We start from the raw sequence: 18,854 nt of genomic DNA, 5'->3' as shown, positions 1-18,854 counted from the left end.
CCTCAGGTCTGAAAAACCGTCTACGCGTCCTGTCCTCCTATTGGCTCACTGTCAAGTCACACATGGATTGACAGCTGCCTGAGCCTATCAGAGTGCACGAAGCCCCTATAATGGGAGGGAAAACAGGGCTCCTGCTTCTCTTGACTTCTCCGTCCGCTCCAGGTCGTCGTCACTACCACCATCCTTTTTAACCGGGACAACATGGCTACTGCAGCGAGCCGTTACTACAGCGAAGACGGCAGGGCAACGAAAAGACAGAAAACCGACGGAATGGCCACGGTGAGTTGGTTTTGTGCGAGCTGCACCGGAGATTAGCATCAAAATACACGAAACACTCTCGGCTCGGTTATCGTGTTGGTTCAGTTTGATTCATTCAAATGCGCGTCGGGAAAAAAATATCACGACGAGTCGGAGTGGAGGGTGGCGGTGGTTAGCTCGTCTTCTGTTCGCTTTCTCTGTGTCATATTGGACATTGTACGTTTTAGGTTACAAAGGACCATGTCGGTAGTAAATTGTACTGTAATATAGCTTAAATAAGGAGGTTACAGGGCGGCTTCTCCGACAGGGCCTCGTCGGAGCCTGGCTTTGTTCTAGCACCGGTAACATCAGCTAGCCTTGAGCTAGCCCGGAGCTAACGCTAAGCTACACACCGTAATCTAGGCTCCAATCAGTTAATGTCGATTAGCATCAAACCAGCTGTAGTTCTTTCTATGTGCGCTGATATTTTAGTCTAATGGTGCTTGGAAGTGTGAATAAAAGGTTCAGCTTCGGACAAAAGCGGATTAAAAATGAAACGTGAACACAAGCCAAGCGCCGCGATAAGTAACGGTAACGGCTGCGACCTCAGCTAACAGTGAAGAGAAAATCACTAAACTGTTCGTTAGCTTTACTTTTACTCTTTGAATGAATTGATCTTTGTAATATGGTTACAAAACTATTTGGCACGTCATTTACAAATGGGACAAAAAGGACATAAATATCACAAGTTATAAATATAGGTTATAGGGGCTAATTAACTAAAGGACAACTACATCAGATTTATTTTTTACCCACCATCGTCTACATGATGCATGTAACGTGTTAAAACCTCTGCTCTTCCTATAATAAAACAGCCACTTGATTAGATTCACCTTGCTGGTACCAGGTTGGACCCCCTCTCCCATCAGAACTGACTTAATTCTCCACGGCCTTGATTCAACAAGGTGCTGGAAACGGTCTTTAGAGACAGCTGCACATCCATGATTCAAATCTCCTGTTCCACCACATCCTAAAGGTGCTTTATTGGATTGACATCTGGTGACTGTGGAGGCCATTTTGACACAACTTCATTTTCAAGAAACCAGAGATGACTTTAGCTTTGTGTCGTGGCAGGTTATCCTCCTGCAAGTAGCCATCAGAAGATGGTAAACTAGTCATTAAAGGATGGATATGGTCAACAGCAATATTCAGACAGGCTGTGGCATTTAAATGGTGCTTAGTTTGTGCAAAGGTGCTTATTTTAGGTACTGCTGCCTTTTGTATCTTAAATCACCACTTCTCCATTCTGATCCTGAAGTACAGCAGATTGTCTTGACCATGTGATGTGAGTTGCTACCGTTTAAGTGATTCGATATTTTTGTCTTTGTGGGTCTCTAGGTTAATTTCTTGTCATCCGGAAGTGCTTGTCGGAATTAAAAATGATTCAAAGTGGCATCACCTGGAGGAGTTTTAGGCTTAAAGTAGAGATATCTTTTAGGAAAAGAGTCTGTTTCTTTAAGGGACAGTGGCCATGTTCATGTATATGTAGTATATATATGTATATGCAGATCATATCTGCAGCATCCTTTCTGAATAATGTGGTGCTAAGTTGTAAACAGTGGTTAATAAAAAGATTTCTATTAGCAAAATGCCAATCACACATTTATTATTTAATTCAAATATTTTGCATTAAAATATTTCAACTTTAATGATCAAAGTAGACTCGGCATACTCCACACACTCGACTTCCGACACATCTTATAACCAAAGATAAAATCTCATCACCAAACTCAAATCAGTGTGCTGTCTTTTATGGTGGATTGTGAACCCAGCTATCAGTTAACATTTTTTAGCATGTTACAACTTGCAACAAGTACATGCTGCATACATCTTTGTACAAATGCAAGGATGCCTCTTAGTTTGAAATTAGCTCTAGCTTGTAGCAGAGAAAACTTTTTGTGCCAGAACATTTTTGCTAATTCTGCATTTTCTCCAACGCAGGGATATGAAGATCCACACAAGACACTTCCATCTGTAGTGGTCCACGTCCGGGGGCTAGTGGATGGTGTTACAGAGGCTGATCTTGTGGAGGCCCTGCAAGAATTTGGAGCAATCAGGTAGAGAAAAGGAGATTATGTGCATAAGATTAACTTGTTTTTTTATCTAGAGTTTAACACGAGCCAAGTCTTAAGTTCACAGGGGGTTAATTTGATAGCGAGTTGAGATTGTGTATGACTCCTAGGACAAACTTTTTGACAGTTTTTAGTTGCAGATATACACCATTTGAATTCACAGCATATGCCTTTACATCTAACCCCTTCGTTGCTTTTTGTTTTTCAGCTTTGTGGTCGTTATGCCCAAGAAGCGGCAGGCGCTGGTGGAGTACGAAGACATGAACGGATCATCCACGGCTGTGACCTATGCTGCAGACAACCAAGTGTACATTGCAGGGCACCCAGCCTTTATCAACTACTCTACAAGCCAGAAGATCTCCAGGCCGGGTGACTCTGACGACTCTCGAAGTGTTAACCACGTTCTTCTGTTTACCATCATGAACCCCATCTATCCCATCACCACGGTAAATGGAGAATCTGAGCCGCTATTAACAGGAACCCTTTAGGACTAATGTTCTATATGCAGATATCTCTAGTACTCATCTGCTTTTCCTGGTGTTTGATTCAGAGGCATGATGTGTGTTGGAAACATGCTGCCTCATGAATGTGTTGTCCTAAATTGTTTGATATGACACCAAAAACCAGACATTTATACAAATCAGTTATAAATCAGTATTTTTAAGTGTCTCCATTTAGTTTGAACAACAAAACTGTAAGAAAATGATCTAATGCATCTAAAGTTCTGAGTCTGAGGAAACTCAATCCCGAGTTAAAATTATTCACCACAAACTAATGACGGCTTCTTTAAAACTGCCTTATTTGCATTTTAAAGGAAGCTCATCTTTAACGAATATCTTGTTTTTCCCAACCTTGACAGGATGTCCTCTACACTATCTGCAACAACTGTGGGCCTGTCCAGAGAATCGTCATCTTCAGGAAGAATGGCGTCCAGGCGATGGTTGAATATCCTTTTCTATGAGGTCATCATATTTCAGTGAATAATTACTAGTGTGCTTCCACCTGGGCAGTTTTCCACCAGTGCTAACACTGACAGACTGGTGGTTGATGTAGTGACAAAAACTTTCTTTAAGTGAGGCCAGAAACAGCTGTTCCTGGTTCTGACTCGCACACAAACCTTAACATGTTAAAAAAACACACACTGTATGATGTCTGTGTTGGTTATCCCACTTCAAGTCATTAGCACCTTGCTCAGGTATAATCTGTCCCTCACTTAAAAAGCAGTACTTTCATCACTACTCAAGTGGTTTCTCGGTTGTTCAGTGTCTCACAGGGACACATATGATGGCCAGATGATGTAGGTTACTACATCAGGTGACCACTAAGGACTCAGTAAAAAACAAGTCCAGTTGATACTGAACAGCAATTTTGGGATTGGTTGACTTCTGTAGGTTATTAAAGAAGGAAGACTGGTCGAACCTTTGTACAATGCCTGCTGAATTAGAGGAGGAACTAGGAAGACTGATATCTACAGATCACTTGTGTTCCTTTGTGGCCTCTGATTGTCAGTACTATAAAAGAAAACCTGGTATTTCCTGTCTTTTCCTTAACCCCATCATTACATTTGACTCTGTGCAAAGTGCCCAACGCGCCAAAGCATCACTCAACGGGGCAGACATCTACTCTGGCTGCTGCACGCTGAAGATCGAATATGCCAAGGTACTACAACACATGCAGCTGATGTCTATAAAGAAAAATATACACAGCAGCATTAACACCTGCACAATATAATTTAACTAACACAGCAGGCCTGCTGGGAATCCAGCTACTCCACATCAGCTAATTCTATTCATATACGTTTTTGTCCCCTTAGCCCACTCGCCTGAACGTGTTCAAGAATGACCAAGACACCTGGGACTACACAAACCCCAATCTTGGAGGACCAGGTACAACTTCAAACACATGAATACACTCCCAAACAACTGCTGAACGCCTTATGCTTTATAGCCGAGAAGCCTGATCCTGTCAAGCGCCCTTACTGTCACTGTGGGGAGTTTCAGCAAACAGGCTACTGCTGGGAAGCTGGAGGCTGCACCCTTCACTGATAATGCCACTAATAGATGCTTTTCTAAATGGTGTCCAATTTGGTGTTTTGGGGAGAATGTGAGTGGCATTATGACTGAAGTGTTGCTTTGGGTTTTACTCTTAACACTTCTCAATACACACTATGGTCAGGGTTCACTTGCAGCTAGAAGTTGCTACAGAATGTTAATGTGAAATAAACAAAAAAACAAAATGCAAACTGCAGTGTGATGTGAATGGCAGGAATACATTTGCAGACAGCATAATCCCTGCACTTCTTTATCTTGAGGCTAGATTTATGATAGTCAAAGTATTCACACACTTGGAAGCTTCTTTTTTTTTTTTTAATTTGGCGTTTTGACAAATTTACCAAAAATTCTTCATGTCAAAGTGAAAATTAAGTCCAGATAAATCCAGTCTCTCTCACTTCAATTAGTTTATTTCTGGAAGATGGATTACATGTATACTTATCTTATAACATTGAAACGCACTCAATGAAAGCTTCCAAGGAGGAAGAATACATGTTTAGGCCCATGTAGCTGGTAGTATTTAGGAAAATGAACGTTTCAGTTGTGTAGCCCTCAGTTTAACTATTGTTAATTTTAAAAGGCAAAATGTTTATTTTTAGTCACTGGGAACAGATTTTCTCACCAACAAGGCTGATGCTGGTTTTTCCCGCTGTCTTCTAAATCCTACCATTAAATTCTGATTGCTGCTTTTGATTAGACCCATAAAAAATATGGGTTTGTGACAAAAGACCAGTTGATCACAATGATCACACAGCCTCACATGCAAGTCACAATAATCTATGTGATTTGTCTGAGGTGAGAGAACAGAGGCATAGACCAGCATCAGTCAACAAACATCATGTGACTCCTTATCTCCTCCTGGTAAACGGGTTCATCTCAGATCTCAATCAGTCAACAAACATGCACAGGAACCTCTGCTAAGAGTGAAAGGCAAACACATGCTGACATCACCAATCAGCAACCACCATCTCAAGTATCCACTTCTCCAGTGAGGACACAACCACTATCATACAGAGGGCCAATTGTCGCACCCCACCCCGAGACACAAGGGAATAAACTACAAGACACCACCCATTCAACATGATGATGTAGGACTGATAACCCACTCATTCCTCATCTCCGCATTCCAGCACAAGAGCCACGAAGACAACGCACACTTCCAGAGGGTGGGGAGTTTTGGGCACTGAGCTACACTTGGTCCCTCCCCCCTCTTTCTCTCTCCTTCCTTTCTCACCCATTTTGAGACACACTGAAGCAGGCCACAGTCTGCCTCTACAATCCCCCACCCCCACTGTCAACACCAAATGGAGACTGACACCAGAGGAGACACAACATCCACCCAAACAGAAGTAGCGAGACATCTCTCAGTACAGCAGATGACGCATACTGATACTAACCCATCGACCAAGATCACATTTTTGTTAAAGCCTCGGCCCTTGCTGTACTGTTTTGGGCCGTATTGCTCGTCACGCTTGTTGACACGAAACCAACACATTCGAGCAACACACTGTCCGACACTGACGCCGTATCGACTGATCCAATAGATGACTCACACCCTGAATCGAGCTGTAGCCAGTCACACTGGAGTCAACACAAGACAACTGATGAAGACAAGACACTGCTGACAACACCATCAAGCACACTCAGAGCCCAGTCAGGCCCATTTTGATTTTATGTGTTTCCTCCCACATGGATTTCAGCTTTTCTCTCTTGCTCTTTCTCCTCATCTTCTCCTCCCTCTGGTTTTCTTACTTCATGCATCCCTGTTTAGCTTCCCTTTTGAGTGCAGCTTTTTTTCTCTCTCTAAATATTTTAGTCTTTAGAACCTGTGTAACGCCTTCCATGTGATGCAGGTTTGGCAATTTGCGGCTAAGAGGAGCCAGCTTCCCAACAGAAATGTGCTCTATGGCAGCCTCAAGGTCTACCAGTGGGTGCTAAGCGGACTATTCCAAAAAGGAACAAAAAGGATGGAAACAGCCAAACGGCCAACGCACCTATCCACCAACTTGAATAAACCAGGAATCGATGCTGTGGTGGAGAGTTGTTTCCCCATAAGAGGAAATGGATAAGATTATGGATGAAATGAGTTGAGTGGCGAGTGGTGGAACTACTGCTGCAAATGTCGTCCTCCCACTGTTTGTAAGACTGCAGTAAGTAAATCAAGCCCACCCTCAGGGAACATAACTGCACAGCACCACATGATCGCAAAGCCCAGCACCCAACATCGCCACACAAGACTGACATGACATTTTTCCCCCCCTCATACAGGCTTTATCTTGGAAGAGGGTGTCGTTCTATCAGAGCCTGCATTTCTAATGTCACTAAAATCTAATGTATGTTTGTCTTGTTACTCCCTTTGTAGCCAGTCGTCAGGAATCTCATCCATGTGTTGGGTCCCTGGATTTATGGAATAGTTTCTTTGGAATTAAATTGTTTTTAATCTGGGGAACGGGTGTGAAGCTCATGTAGGATGTGGCTGACCTATGACCGGCCCCGTCATGGAACAGCCACATCACAGCTTTTCATCCACCAGCCACAGTGGCTGCTGGAGCCCAAAAACTCTGCATGCTGCTTTTCAATTTGTATTTGAACTTTATTAAAAATCTGCCAGAGTCTTGTTGATCAGCTGCAGAGAAACCGTCCTGTCCACATCATATTTTCTGTCTGTTTTCATAGTCCCCAGACAGTGTTGGGTGAGGAGTGCCTTTAAGACACTCTTGATGTTAAAATGGGGTGATTTAAATGTACCTTTTCATTAACCCTGGCTTCCCTTCTAATTGTGTATGATTATTGTGTACTGTACAGATGGTGATGCAGATGGCAATGGGAGCAGTGCAGGTGTGTGTGAGCGTACAAACTTTATTTTTAAATTTAGACATGTGATACTTATCCAGAGTGACATTGTTTGATATTTTTACCTTTTTCACATCTAGACCAGTATCCACCTCATCTGTCACCCCCCACCCCCCACCTTTTATATGCTAAAGGTTTACCATTGTGGATGTTGTTGGATTAAAGGCCTTGTGTTTTACAGTCATGTCTTTACAGCCCAATATCAGCCCCGTCATCTCTTACATTACTATGCCTCCCTCCTCATTTCCCTCCACTAGTGTTAATGCAGACAAAGATCAGCCACTAGGATCATTTCAGCTCCTTGGTTTGATTGTTGTATCCTGCCTGGAGTGTAATGTTGGGGGAGGGTTTTATGGCTCTGATGGACAAAGTCAATCTTGAAATGCATGCATCTGTCTCGTACAGTTTTAATTGAATCCTGACAAATGACAACACAAGTTTATGGTGTGAAATCAGAGGCAGGCTTGGACGTCAAAATGTCAGTTGACCATAAAACATAATGTAAATGCTCAGGCGTCTCATCTCTAGTTGTCATATTTATCTGTCCTTTTTCTTTCTCTACCTTTTCTCCTCTTGTCTCTTTGTTCTCATAGAAGATGTGAATGCCAACCCCAACAAGCGCCAGAGGCAGCCTGCTCTGCTGGGCGACCACCCTCCAGAGTACGGTAAGGCTCTCGCACCCCGAGCGAACACACACACACACAGCTACCTGCATACAGAAAATGACATGCGTTTCTTAAATATAAACTCTCTTTATTTCCAGTGCCACTTAAGTGGCAACTGACTCTACATGTGTTCAATTTGTGATTTTAAAAAATGTTTCTCAGTCCTCACACTCCCTCTTTCTTCAGGAGGGAGTTACCATGGCTACGACGAGAGCTACGGCTCTCCACCGTATGAGGGTCGTCGCATGGGTCCACCAATGAGAGGACGTGGAGGAAGAAGCTACGGGCCAGGCTACGGACCACCTCCCCCTCCTCCTGGTGAATATGGTGCTCACGCAGATTCTCCCGTGGTCATGGTGTATGGACTGGAGCCTGTCAAGATGAATGCTGACCGTGTCTTCAATATCTTTTGCCTCTATGGCAATGTTGAGCGGGTCAGTATCTGAGAGGAGATGGGTTTTTCCTTTGGGGGTGGAAGGACGGTTGTTTTTCCATCAGATCTTTGTGAAAACAAACACAAACAAATTGCACCTGCAACAATCATTTGTCATAAGATTACCTACCCATCCTATTAATTTAGTAAACACAAACAGTTTTTAGTTTATGCATGAGAAGTGCACAAATGGACCTCAATGTGATGCTGTGCTGCAGAAAACCTGTAAATCCTGTTTCCTGACTGCAGGTGAAGTTCATGAAGAGTAAACCTGGAGCAGCCATGGTGGAGATGGGAGACTGCTACGCTGTGGACCGCGCCATCACTCACCTGAACAACAACTTCCTCTTTGGACAGAAACTGAATGTGTGGTGAGTTCACTGCCCAGTGCAAAAACATTTCAGTTGTCCAGAAGAAGTGAGCTCTGAATGAAAGTAGGATTCTTCAAGCATTAGAACTGAGGAACAATGAAGCTTTCCCAGGAGTGTAAGTGTCAGGAAAAACAAATGGCGTTGATGGTGGTTCATGAACATTAGAAAATAAAACACATGACTTTAGCAGATACCACAGCTCGCTAACTTAAAGACTCTTTTGATTTGGATTTCTAGGCTGTCGCACGGCATAATCAAATATTTATACACACGCTTGTATTGTAATTAAGTCTTAGGGATGTTTGTTTTTGTTTGTTGAGCATTATCAAGGACTGTGATTGTTCTGTTGAGAGCCAGCCTCTTACTTTATTTCATTGTTTTCATCTGAAATGTCCACTAACGTTAAAATGTCTCTGAACTTCCTCCCTGCAGTGTTTCCAAGCAGCAAGCCATTGTACCTGGTCAGTGCTACGAACTCGAGGACGGCACAAGCAGTTTTAAGGATTTCCACGGCTCCCGGAACAACCGGTTCACCTCACCAGAGCAGGCAGCCAAAAACCGCATCCAGCACCCGAGCAACGTGTTGCACTTCTTCAACGCCCAGCCAGATGTCACGCCAGAGGTTTTTTCTCAGGTCTGTAGAATGTGACTTTGTGTGGAGGAGTGTAGGTTATATGTCAAGTGTCAGGTGTGAAGTTTATTTCACCTAATCTACAAAACATGGATCACCAGTAATTGCTTTTATTGCTCTGAAATATGTGAATGTACAATTTCCAAATGTTGTAAATTAAAGTTTGTTACAAGCTTTGACTGTCGGTACACATTTAAATGTTGTTTATTTAGTCCCTAATATAATATATTCTTTTTACAGATTTGTGATGAAATTGGTGTCAAGTGTCCTGTCAACGTCAAAATGTTCACAGGAAAGAGTAAGTTGTTAATAATAATAATAATAATATATATAAATTTACTGAATGCCACATCTGGTCACTCAATAGATATAAAAGCTACAGTGTTGTTCCCCTGATGACGACGACGACAACAACTGTAACAGTTCAACTAATGTACAACTTCAGTAAACTCTAACTGAAGTTAACTAAAAGGTCAAACCTTTAAAACAGGACTGTACCTAGAATATGTGCTGTTAATTTGACCTGTTGACCCCTCTAACCACCAGGTGGTGCAGCTCCCAGCGACCGCAGTGCTTCAGGTCTGCTAGAGTGGGAGTCCATCAACGACGCCATGGAGGCTTTGGCCATGATGAACCACTATCAGATGAAAAACGCAAGTAAGTCGCAGTCACGGCTTGTCTGAAATGATTCAATCTAATGTCACTGGAGCCATTTGACCAGAAACATAAGTCAAGTTTTCTAGAGAGACTGATTTGTACCATGTGCTGGGTTCATTGTTGACTAACTTTCAGTGCGTCTTTCTCTTTCCAGCTGGTCCTTATCCTTACACCCTCAAACTGTGCTTCTCCACCGTTCAGCACGCCAACTGAGTACATCCTTGTAGCCAAGAAGATAATTGGTCCGCCATTCCCATGTTCTCATATTTAGATCATGATTGCTTGCATCACACCTGGGGAAACAGATTTTCAAAAAAAACACCTTAAATACTGTGAGATGATACTTTTCACAATTTGATCCTTTAAGTGTGAACTTTCCCATATTTGATATATTAGCAGACATAACAAATGCTGACAGGCATTTACAACTTTTGATATTTATTCCCCAGATGTGGTTAATAGAGTATCAGTACCTTGTGTCTTTGATATTATTGAGTTGTCCTTTTTACTTTTGTATTATGCTAATACAGTAACCTGTCATATGTGTCATCAAAGCATATTTAAGAGAATTGGTTTTATGCTCAGGTGGTTCAGTGGCAGAGGAAAACATGGTTTTTGTAAAGGAGTTGTCTTTGGAAACTTTTATTATAGCTCAGTTTTGTTTCAGTTCTTTCTTTCTTTTAATTGCTGCCTATTCTGTTTTGCGTCTTAACGTCTGATGCAGACGGAGACTTGTTTTGTTCTAAGAAAATAAAAAAATCAACTTCAAGTTAAGTGTGTTTGTATTTTAATGATTTTGATTTAAGGAATTTGACGGTGATGGTCTAAAACTTGAAGAGTAGTGTGTAAATTGTTGAACTTTGAATGTGGGTGTACCTGCTCTTATTTTCTCAGACTGCAGACAGTCAAAATTTGATAAATCATCGTAATGTATTTAGTGATACAAACTTTTAGTAGGTGCTGGATGAAGCTGAATTATGTTCAATGAACTGATGACTTTTTATGCGATTTGCCTTTGCAGATTTTTACATGTAGGTTCTGACACAGAACATAATTAAAACGGGTATTGAGGCTTAGTACAAACTGGTTTGACAAAAAAAAACACGGTACCTACTGACGATCGATGATGATGTTGCTCCCCTGTTAGCAGCTCTTACATGTCTTCATCTTCTTCCAGTTTAAGACCATGAATGAGGGTCTACACAGACCTGGTAGGAAACAAATGATCAAAATACTTAGGGAGGGGTGTGGGGAAGAAAAGAGAAATCCTTAATGCATGTCAACTACTTCACAAGTAAGTGCACATTTTCTAGTGCCACTGTGTTTGGGTCAGTTTCAAGTGGAAGGTCACCGTCATACGATTTATTTATAAGTTCGGTCAGTGCATCTCTGATCAGACACCTTCACCACATTTGTCAAATGTGCATTATTACCACACTGTTTATCCAGTCGTGCCATTCCTGTTTATCTATTATGTTCTACTTGTTCACCAGTAAAAGCAAAAGAAAACAGTGGCTTTTTGTTTTTAGTCAGATTAAATATTTAATAAATTTGTTTACCATCCTAATGTTGAATAAAATTGAATGAGGAAGTAACTGGACTAACTAGCACTAGCTTAGCACATGAATCAGTTTACTGAAACTACGCTAATGCTGCTAAGTCGCCAGCTACAATCACTGAACTTCTACACTGTCAAATATACTAAGAACAGTTTTATCATTGAACAGTTGATCAGGGGAGAGCGCGAACGCAGTCCCCCACTACCAGAAATTATGCAGCACACTAGTGCAAGTTGCTGTTGTGGTAACCTCAGCACATTTCCAGTCGTGTTCTTAATGTCGGTGTTGACTCGTGTCCAGAAACAAGAAACATAAATAAGAAACAAATGCACAGAAAGGCTCTGAAGTCGATCATTAGAATAGGTCAATTAAAAATAAAGAACATCACGATGACTGTGATGCTGAATAACAGCTGTGTCGTAACCATTAGTACCAGAACCAGGTCAGTACAAGGACCCAAAACTCCCATCACTATAATAAACTGTATTTTAGTGGATTCCCCTCAGGTCTGTTCCAACATCAAACTACAATCACTGAACTTCTACACTGTCAAATATACTAAGAACAGTTTTATCATTGAACAGTTGATCAGGGGAGAGCGCGAACGCAGTCCCCCACTACCAGAAATTATGCAGCACACTAGTGCAAGTTGCTGCTGTGGTAACCTCAGCACATTTCCAGTCGTGTTCTTAATGTCGGTGTTGACTTGTTTCCAGAAACAAGAAACATAAATAAGAAACAAATGCACAGAAAGGCTCTGAAGTCGATCATTAGAATAGGTCAATTAAAAATAAAGAACATCACGATGACTGTGATGCTGAATAACAGCTGTGTCGTAACCATTAGTACCAGAACCAGGTCAGTACAAGGACCCAAAACTCCCATCACTATAATAAACTGTATTTTAGTGGATTCCCCTCAGGTCTGTTCCAACATCAAACTACAATCACTGAACTTCTACACTGTCAAATATACTAGGAACAGTTTTATCATTGAACAGTTGATCAGGGGAGAGCGCGAACGCAGTCCCCCACTACCAGAAATTATGCAGTCGAGATTCCCACATTTGGGGAATTCGCAGGGGTCAGCACAGCCGGAGTGCAATGGCTGAGCCTCGCCCTGGGTGAACCACCTTCATGATCATGGTATCTCCCCTGCCAGGTAAGTATGAGTTGTTCAGCTCACACACAGCAGCGTCATTCACAGACAAACCACACTGACTGATGGTGCTCACAATCTGCACATTAACAAACCACAGCATATGGACAAATGTTAATATGTAGGAATCCAATACAGAACAATCTGTTTGGTACAAAGGGGGAAAAATAGTATTTATATATTGAGTTTGAAACAGCATGTTTCCCATCATGCAACACTGCAGTTCCATGTCCAATGCTAACAGGAAAACATCTGTTTTATCTATTTTACCTTCAACAAATGACCAACAGGCGGCTGTAAACTCAAACTAGTCAAAGCCAAATCAAACTGCAGTCAAATGTTGTTTGTTCCACATCTGTAAATCAAATAAAAGACTTAACACACACAGAAACACACACAAAACGTTTCTCTTCACATTACAACCACTTCCTGTTTCTGTTTCTAACCACCTGACATTTCTGATACTGCCACCTACTGATCTGGAGACTGAACAATAACATGCTGTGAAGTTTAACCATCACCTCAAACTACAGCTTCTAAAACAATCATAAAGCTGAACCAAAAAAATGTAAACAGTTTTAATCTGAAAATGTTTTAACAAAACTTTATATTATCACCTGTATGACAGGATTCTTTTCTTTGATCTCTGAAATACATAAGCCTCTAATATTTTTATTCTGTTTAAAACTGCATGCTAGAAGTTCTATAGCCAGTATAAATAAGATGGGTGAGAGGGAGCAACCTTGTCGAACTCCAGATTTTATGTTGACAGTTGGTATGAATCTCCCATTTACCATCACTACACTTTTGCAATTGGTATACAGGAGGTTTACCCATTTTTGGAAAATCTCCCCCAACTCTAGGTGGGCTAAGACAGATTTGAAATACGTATGGCTAACACTGTCAAACGCTTTCTCTAGCTCTGACCCTAAAATGCAAAAGGTGGGATCAACCTTTCTAGGCAAATAAAGGAAGAAATCACGGGCGAGGACCAAACTGTCTGTCATTTGGCGTCTGGATACCCCGCACAATTGTTCAGTGCCTATTATCTTGTGGACTATTGTTTATTTTGGAAAGCATAGTGCCTTAATTTTTACATCTACTCCAACTAGTGTTACAGGTCTCCAGTTCTTTAAGTCATGTTTTTGTCCTTTCTTAAAAAGCAATGTTATTAGGCCCCTTCTCGTGGATGGTGGAAGTAAACCTGTGGACAAAGATTCTTTATATACTTCTAACAACAAGTTTGAAGTTGGTCCCAAAAGGTGTCATAAAACTCTCTTGGGAGACCATCTAAACCCGGAGTTCTGTTGTTTTGCATACTTTTCATAGCTTTTATGTCTAAGATTGTCAGTTGTTTGCCCGAATTTTCTCTGTCTCCTTTTTCTAATTGTTTTGAAAGTTTTGAGAGAAAGTAATTGATCTCTTCATCAGACACATGCTTTTCTTGGTAAAGATTGGGATAAAAGTCATAAATGTGTTCAAGAATACTTTGCCAGTCTTTTACAGTGTTTCCTCTTTTGTTGATTAGACAGTCCATTGTTTAGTTTTTGGCAATTTCTTGAAAAAGAAACGAGTGCATTTCTCATCTTCTTCAAAATGTTTTACTCTGCTTCTTATTAGTACACCTTTACTTTTTTCATTGACTAACTTCATTATCATTTTTTAATTTAGCTATGTCTTCAGCCACAGGGAAGCCCAAATTAAGAAGATTATAGAAGCCTTGAAGTTTTGCTTGCATCCTATTTTTTTGTTCTCATTTACTCAATCATAAAGCTGAACCAACACTAATCTGAAACTGTTTCATCAAAAACTCCACATTATCACCTATATGACGGGACTGATTACAGGAGTGTTGCATTAGTCTCCGTCAGTGTAGAATACTTGAAGAACTGTTTCTATATTTACTGTATATGCCTTGTTACAGGGCGAACAACAGCAAGAAGAAATTATCTGGATGACCAAAATGTACATTTCAGATTTTTCAGACTGTATAGAAGTCTACACTACTTCACTGTCTCACTTTGTTGGTTTATAAATAGTTTAAAATGGTGGAAAAAAGGTGTTTATTGTACCTAGTTTTGCTGAACCTTAACAGATTTGATGTGCAATAACAATACTAGGATACACAGCACACTAGTGCAAGTTGCTGCTGTGGTAACCTCAGCACATTTCCAGTCGTGTTCTTAATGTCGGTGTTGACTCGTGTCCAGAAACAAGAAACTTAAATAAGAAACAAATGCACAGAAAGGCTCTGAAGTCGATCATTAGAATAGGTCAATTAAAAATAAAGAACATCACGATGACTGTGATGCTGAATAACAGCTGTGTCGTAACCATTAGTACCAGAACCAGGTCAGTACAAGAACCCAAAACTCCCATCACTATAATAAACTGTATTTTAGTGGATTCCCCTCAGGTCTGTTCCAACATCAAACTACAATCACTGAACTTCTACACTGTCAAATATACTAAGAACAGTTTTATCATTGAACAGTTGATCAGGGGAGAGCGCGAACGCAGTCCCCCACTACCAGAAATTATGCAGCCGAGATTCCCACATTTGGGGAATTCGCAGGGGTCAGCACAGCCGGAGTGCAATGGCTGAGCCTCGCCCTGGGTGAACCACCTTCATGATCATGGTATCTCCCCTGCCAGGTAAGTATGAGTTGTTCAGCTCACACACAGCAGCGTCATTCACAGACAAACCACACTGACTGATGGTGCTCACAATCTGCACATTAACAAACCACAGCATATGGACAAATGTTAATATGTAGGAACTGAATACAGAACAATCTGTTTGGTACAAAGGGGGAAAAATAGTATTTATATATTGAGTTTGAAACAGCATGTTTCCTATCATGCAACACTGCAGTTGCACAACAAAAGATAACCCACATTCATCTACATTATCTATTTCATCTTAAACAAAATGACCAACACTGTAACCGTATGTTAAAATGAGCCCAAACTAAATGGTACTACGATGAAATGTTCTTTAAGCCACATCATTAATTCAGAGAAAACACTAAAACCACACAAAAGAAATGTTTCTCCAGCTCAATCTACATCCACTTCCTGCTTCTTTGTTTTTAGTGAACAACTGAAATTCCTGACACTGCCACCTACTGATCTGGAGACTGAACTGCAGTGTTTGTGTTTAGATTAAAAAAGATCTTTATTTAATAGGAAACCACTATAACAACAAACTGCTGTGTTTAATTTACCTCTAAATAATGTTAAGGAAAATACAATAATTAACATTAAACAGCACTAAAAACTGGAGCTTCCAAATAATGATAATCTGTAAACAGTGACTGTACTGTTTAATACTGCAAGACAATGTCTATTAAATAGGGTTTTTTTTTTTTTTTGTATCCTGCTGTATTTGATCACAGTAAATAATTATTAACACTGTTTTTTGAGATATGAATCAGATGCAGAAAATGCTGCTGAGCTCATTTCACTTACAAATGAAACTAATAATCAAACTCTTAGATACATAAGGAGGGATGAGATTCTTAGTTAGGAGCAGTTCCTTGTAACGCTGGGCCGTAATTTCAAGCTCACTCGACACAAATTCACTCGTTCTCTCTTAAATTGAACAGTGAGAAAAGTTTTTAATTAAACCAAGCGGTGAATGAAAGAGGGAACCAGGAATAAAACGGGTTTGTTGTAAAGTTCAGATAAACATGACCACACTGCTGCACGACCCTGAACGCAACTGGTGCACAGGTTTCATCCTCCTGTCACGGAGCTGATCAACAGAACCGAACCGGACCGGGAGGTAACGTTAGTGCACGGTTCTGATGAAGTCGTGATGTTTCAGTTAAACCAGGTTCTGGTGTAAACTGGACCAGTTTGTCTTTGAACACAGAGGGAGAGGGTGCACCGTTCCTGGAAGTACTGCAATACCGGGTCGATGCGTGGAGTGGACGGAGCAAGCCCCTATTCCATCTCCCTGCTCCAAAAATCAATTTAATATATGGTCCCCGGGTAGGGGACGTATCAGATATTAAACTGATAAGAACAGATACTACACTTGATCTTAGCCAAAAGGCCGAGAAGCGATGCTGACAAGGCGCTGGAGCTGAACCGCTCCTTCCCCGTACAGCCCCTGTCACTGAGGGGTCAGGTGCTCCCTGGTGTGTTTAGGTGACTTAGAGCTCTAATGTAAAACACCTGACAAACAACAAAACTTTGATTTATTTCTTTTCTTTTCTTTTATTTTTACTTTGATTTGTAATTCGGCGCGTGGGGGCGTGTTCGTTACGTCATAACGTCCTCGTCCAATGAGAAAAGAGGTTGGACAGGTAAACATGCAGCACAAACGAAAAGTGAAGAAGAGTCTGTTCAGTCTGCTGACATCCTGACAAACAACAACGTGTTGGGGAAGTTTTACTCCCACAGACGTACGATCCACAAACACGTGGTACCGGCTCGGTAAACTGAAGTTCGGTGCTCAACACAGCTGTGTGATGATAGATGCGCACACTTCACCGTGAACTCACCGTGGATTAAAATATCATACAAACATTACAGATAATTGCAGACGACTTTAAACTGTTGTACAATATGAGATTATTGTCCTTCACCCACTAATTACATGACGTCTGAATCACACAGGCAGAGCGTAGTGTCTGGAGACATGGAGCCAAGTTACAAATTGACATTTACCAATACTTCCAACGCATCCTGTCGTCTTGAGCATTAATCATCTATATCATTAAAGATGTGACATGTGAACATGGAATCTGCAAAAATCAAGAAAATCCACACTACAGTTATGAAGGTGTTTTGTAATCTGGATAATCTCCGTCTGTGCCACAACAAAAATACAAAGTTAGGAGATTTATCTCAAGATGTAACGTGTAGAACAGGCTGATGTTCAGGTACTGATCTGAGAAACAGGGCTGTGAATCTGCAGCAGTTCACTACAGAAGAAGCTGTTTAGTATAAATACTGACAAATCTTAGTTACACTTTATATCATAAAACATAAATGTCTCCCATTATACAGAACACACGCTAATGTAAAAATCATTTATCTATACTAACTGCAAACTAAGATCAAAACTAAAACACAGCTAATCAGAAATTATTTAATCCAATTCAGAGAAAGAATTTTAAAACATACATGTCATCTGTTCCTTCTCCCACTGCAGCCACTTCCTGCTGAGTGTGACTGTTCTACTGCTGCCATCTACTGATCTGAACTGTGAACTGTGTTCTTCATCTACACACTTCTCCCTATGTACCCAGTAATATATAAACAAACTACAACAGAAGTAATAGCATTTCATAGAAGTACTTCATTAACGTCTGCAGTACATGTGTCTTACTACTGACATGTGGGGGAAACAACAGCTGCAGATATTATGCAGGATAAATTCTCACTTTGAGAGAATGAGCTCATGAGAGAACTCAGACAATCTGAGGACAGAACAATAAAACCCAGCGTGTGTTTGTACATTTATTTTACAATGTAAACACCACTCAGGATCATTCTGCTAAATAAGAACTGTAGAAATAGAAAATTATAAATAAACAACAACTAAATAAAAACCTGCAGCAGAATCTTCAAGATCATGTTCTGCTAAATGTCTCCTTCTATATTCAAGTCACAACATTTATAATTTTAATATTCAACATGAGAGAGGGGGTGCACCGTTCCTGGAAGTACTGCAATACCGGGTCGATGCGTAACTAGTAAGCTAGTTAACCTGCTACATACTAATTTGTGTTGTGACCTTGTCTCTCTTCTCTCCTCTTTCTATTCAAATTCTACCATTTCCTGTCATTAACTTTGTCTTTTCTTTCCTGTAGTTGTTTCCTCCTCTCCGTCTCCCTCTCTACTACACATTCTGCCTTGACTAGTGTTTGTTTGGTGATTATTTGTTATATAACCCTAGTAACCTCCAACCTAATAAATAAGGATAAAGAACAAGATGAATCGTTGTTTTAAACTTTGTAGAAGAACAGAGCCACAAGAACCAGGTCTGTACAAGGACCCAAAACTCCCATCACTATAATAAACTGTATTTTAGTGGATTCCCCTCAGGTCTGTTCCAACATCAAACTACAATCACTGAACTTCTACACTTCTAC

The 18,854-nt window shown here is 40.8% G+C and overlaps 1 protein-coding gene, 1 long non-coding RNA gene and 3 other non-coding genes across 8 annotated transcripts in view; 1 reads left to right on the top strand and 4 right to left on the bottom strand.

Moving 5' to 3' along the window:
- The first annotated feature begins 125 nt into the window (after positions 1 to 125).
- On the top strand, positions 126 to 10,799 carry LOC113169492 (heterogeneous nuclear ribonucleoprotein L-like). Of its 2 annotated transcripts, none has more exons than XM_026370939.1 (14): positions 126 to 279; positions 2,239 to 2,354; positions 2,578 to 2,815; positions 3,229 to 3,314; positions 3,932 to 4,028; positions 4,183 to 4,255; positions 7,226 to 7,258; positions 7,870 to 7,938; positions 8,125 to 8,372; positions 8,621 to 8,742; positions 9,175 to 9,376; positions 9,614 to 9,671; positions 9,920 to 10,030; positions 10,185 to 10,799. In XM_026370939.1, exons 1-14 carry the CDS (start codon positions 202 to 204, stop codon positions 10,241 to 10,243), a joined length of 1,590 nt encoding a protein of 529 aa, XP_026226724.1. In that variant the 5' UTR covers positions 126 to 201; the 3' UTR covers positions 10,244 to 10,799. The 2 variants fall into 2 exon arrangements, with proteins under 2 accessions (XP_026226724.1, XP_026226715.1); XM_026370930.1 differs by having other exon boundaries at positions 7,867 to 7,938.
- The window catches only part of LOC113169603, a 24,962-nt gene continuing 15,989 nt past the window's right edge, over positions 9,882 to 18,854 (bottom strand). Inside the window, exons 1-4 of one of the 3 annotated variants that reach the window (XR_003299572.1) lie at positions 17,884 to 17,972; positions 11,141 to 11,238; positions 10,133 to 10,323; positions 9,882 to 10,010 (exon numbers count right to left, since the gene is read on the bottom strand). This is a non-coding gene — a long non-coding RNA (uncharacterized LOC113169603). Of the gene's footprint in view, positions 10,011 to 10,132; positions 10,324 to 11,140; positions 11,239 to 17,883; positions 17,973 to 18,854 lie in introns of those variants that run through there. The other 2 variants (XR_003299570.1, XR_003299571.1) reach the window with 2 other exon arrangements.
- LOC113149960 lies at positions 12,595 to 12,758 on the bottom strand. The gene has a single exon (XR_003297616.1). It is a non-coding gene; the product is annotated as a U1 spliceosomal RNA (small nuclear RNA).
- LOC113149967 lies at positions 15,247 to 15,410 on the bottom strand. The gene has a single exon (XR_003297617.1). It is a non-coding gene; the product is annotated as a U1 spliceosomal RNA (small nuclear RNA).
- On the bottom strand, positions 16,629 to 16,819 carry LOC113150078. Its single transcript, XR_003297639.1, has one exon. It is a non-coding gene; the product is annotated as a U2 spliceosomal RNA (small nuclear RNA).

The sequence above is a fragment of the Anabas testudineus genome, chromosome 13 (assembly GCF_900324465.2).
Source record: "Anabas testudineus chromosome 13, fAnaTes1.2, whole genome shotgun sequence".
NCBI classification, from domain to species: domain Eukaryota; kingdom Metazoa; phylum Chordata; class Actinopteri; order Anabantiformes; family Anabantidae; genus Anabas; species Anabas testudineus.
This window is presented reverse-complemented; position numbering and strand designations above follow the sequence as displayed.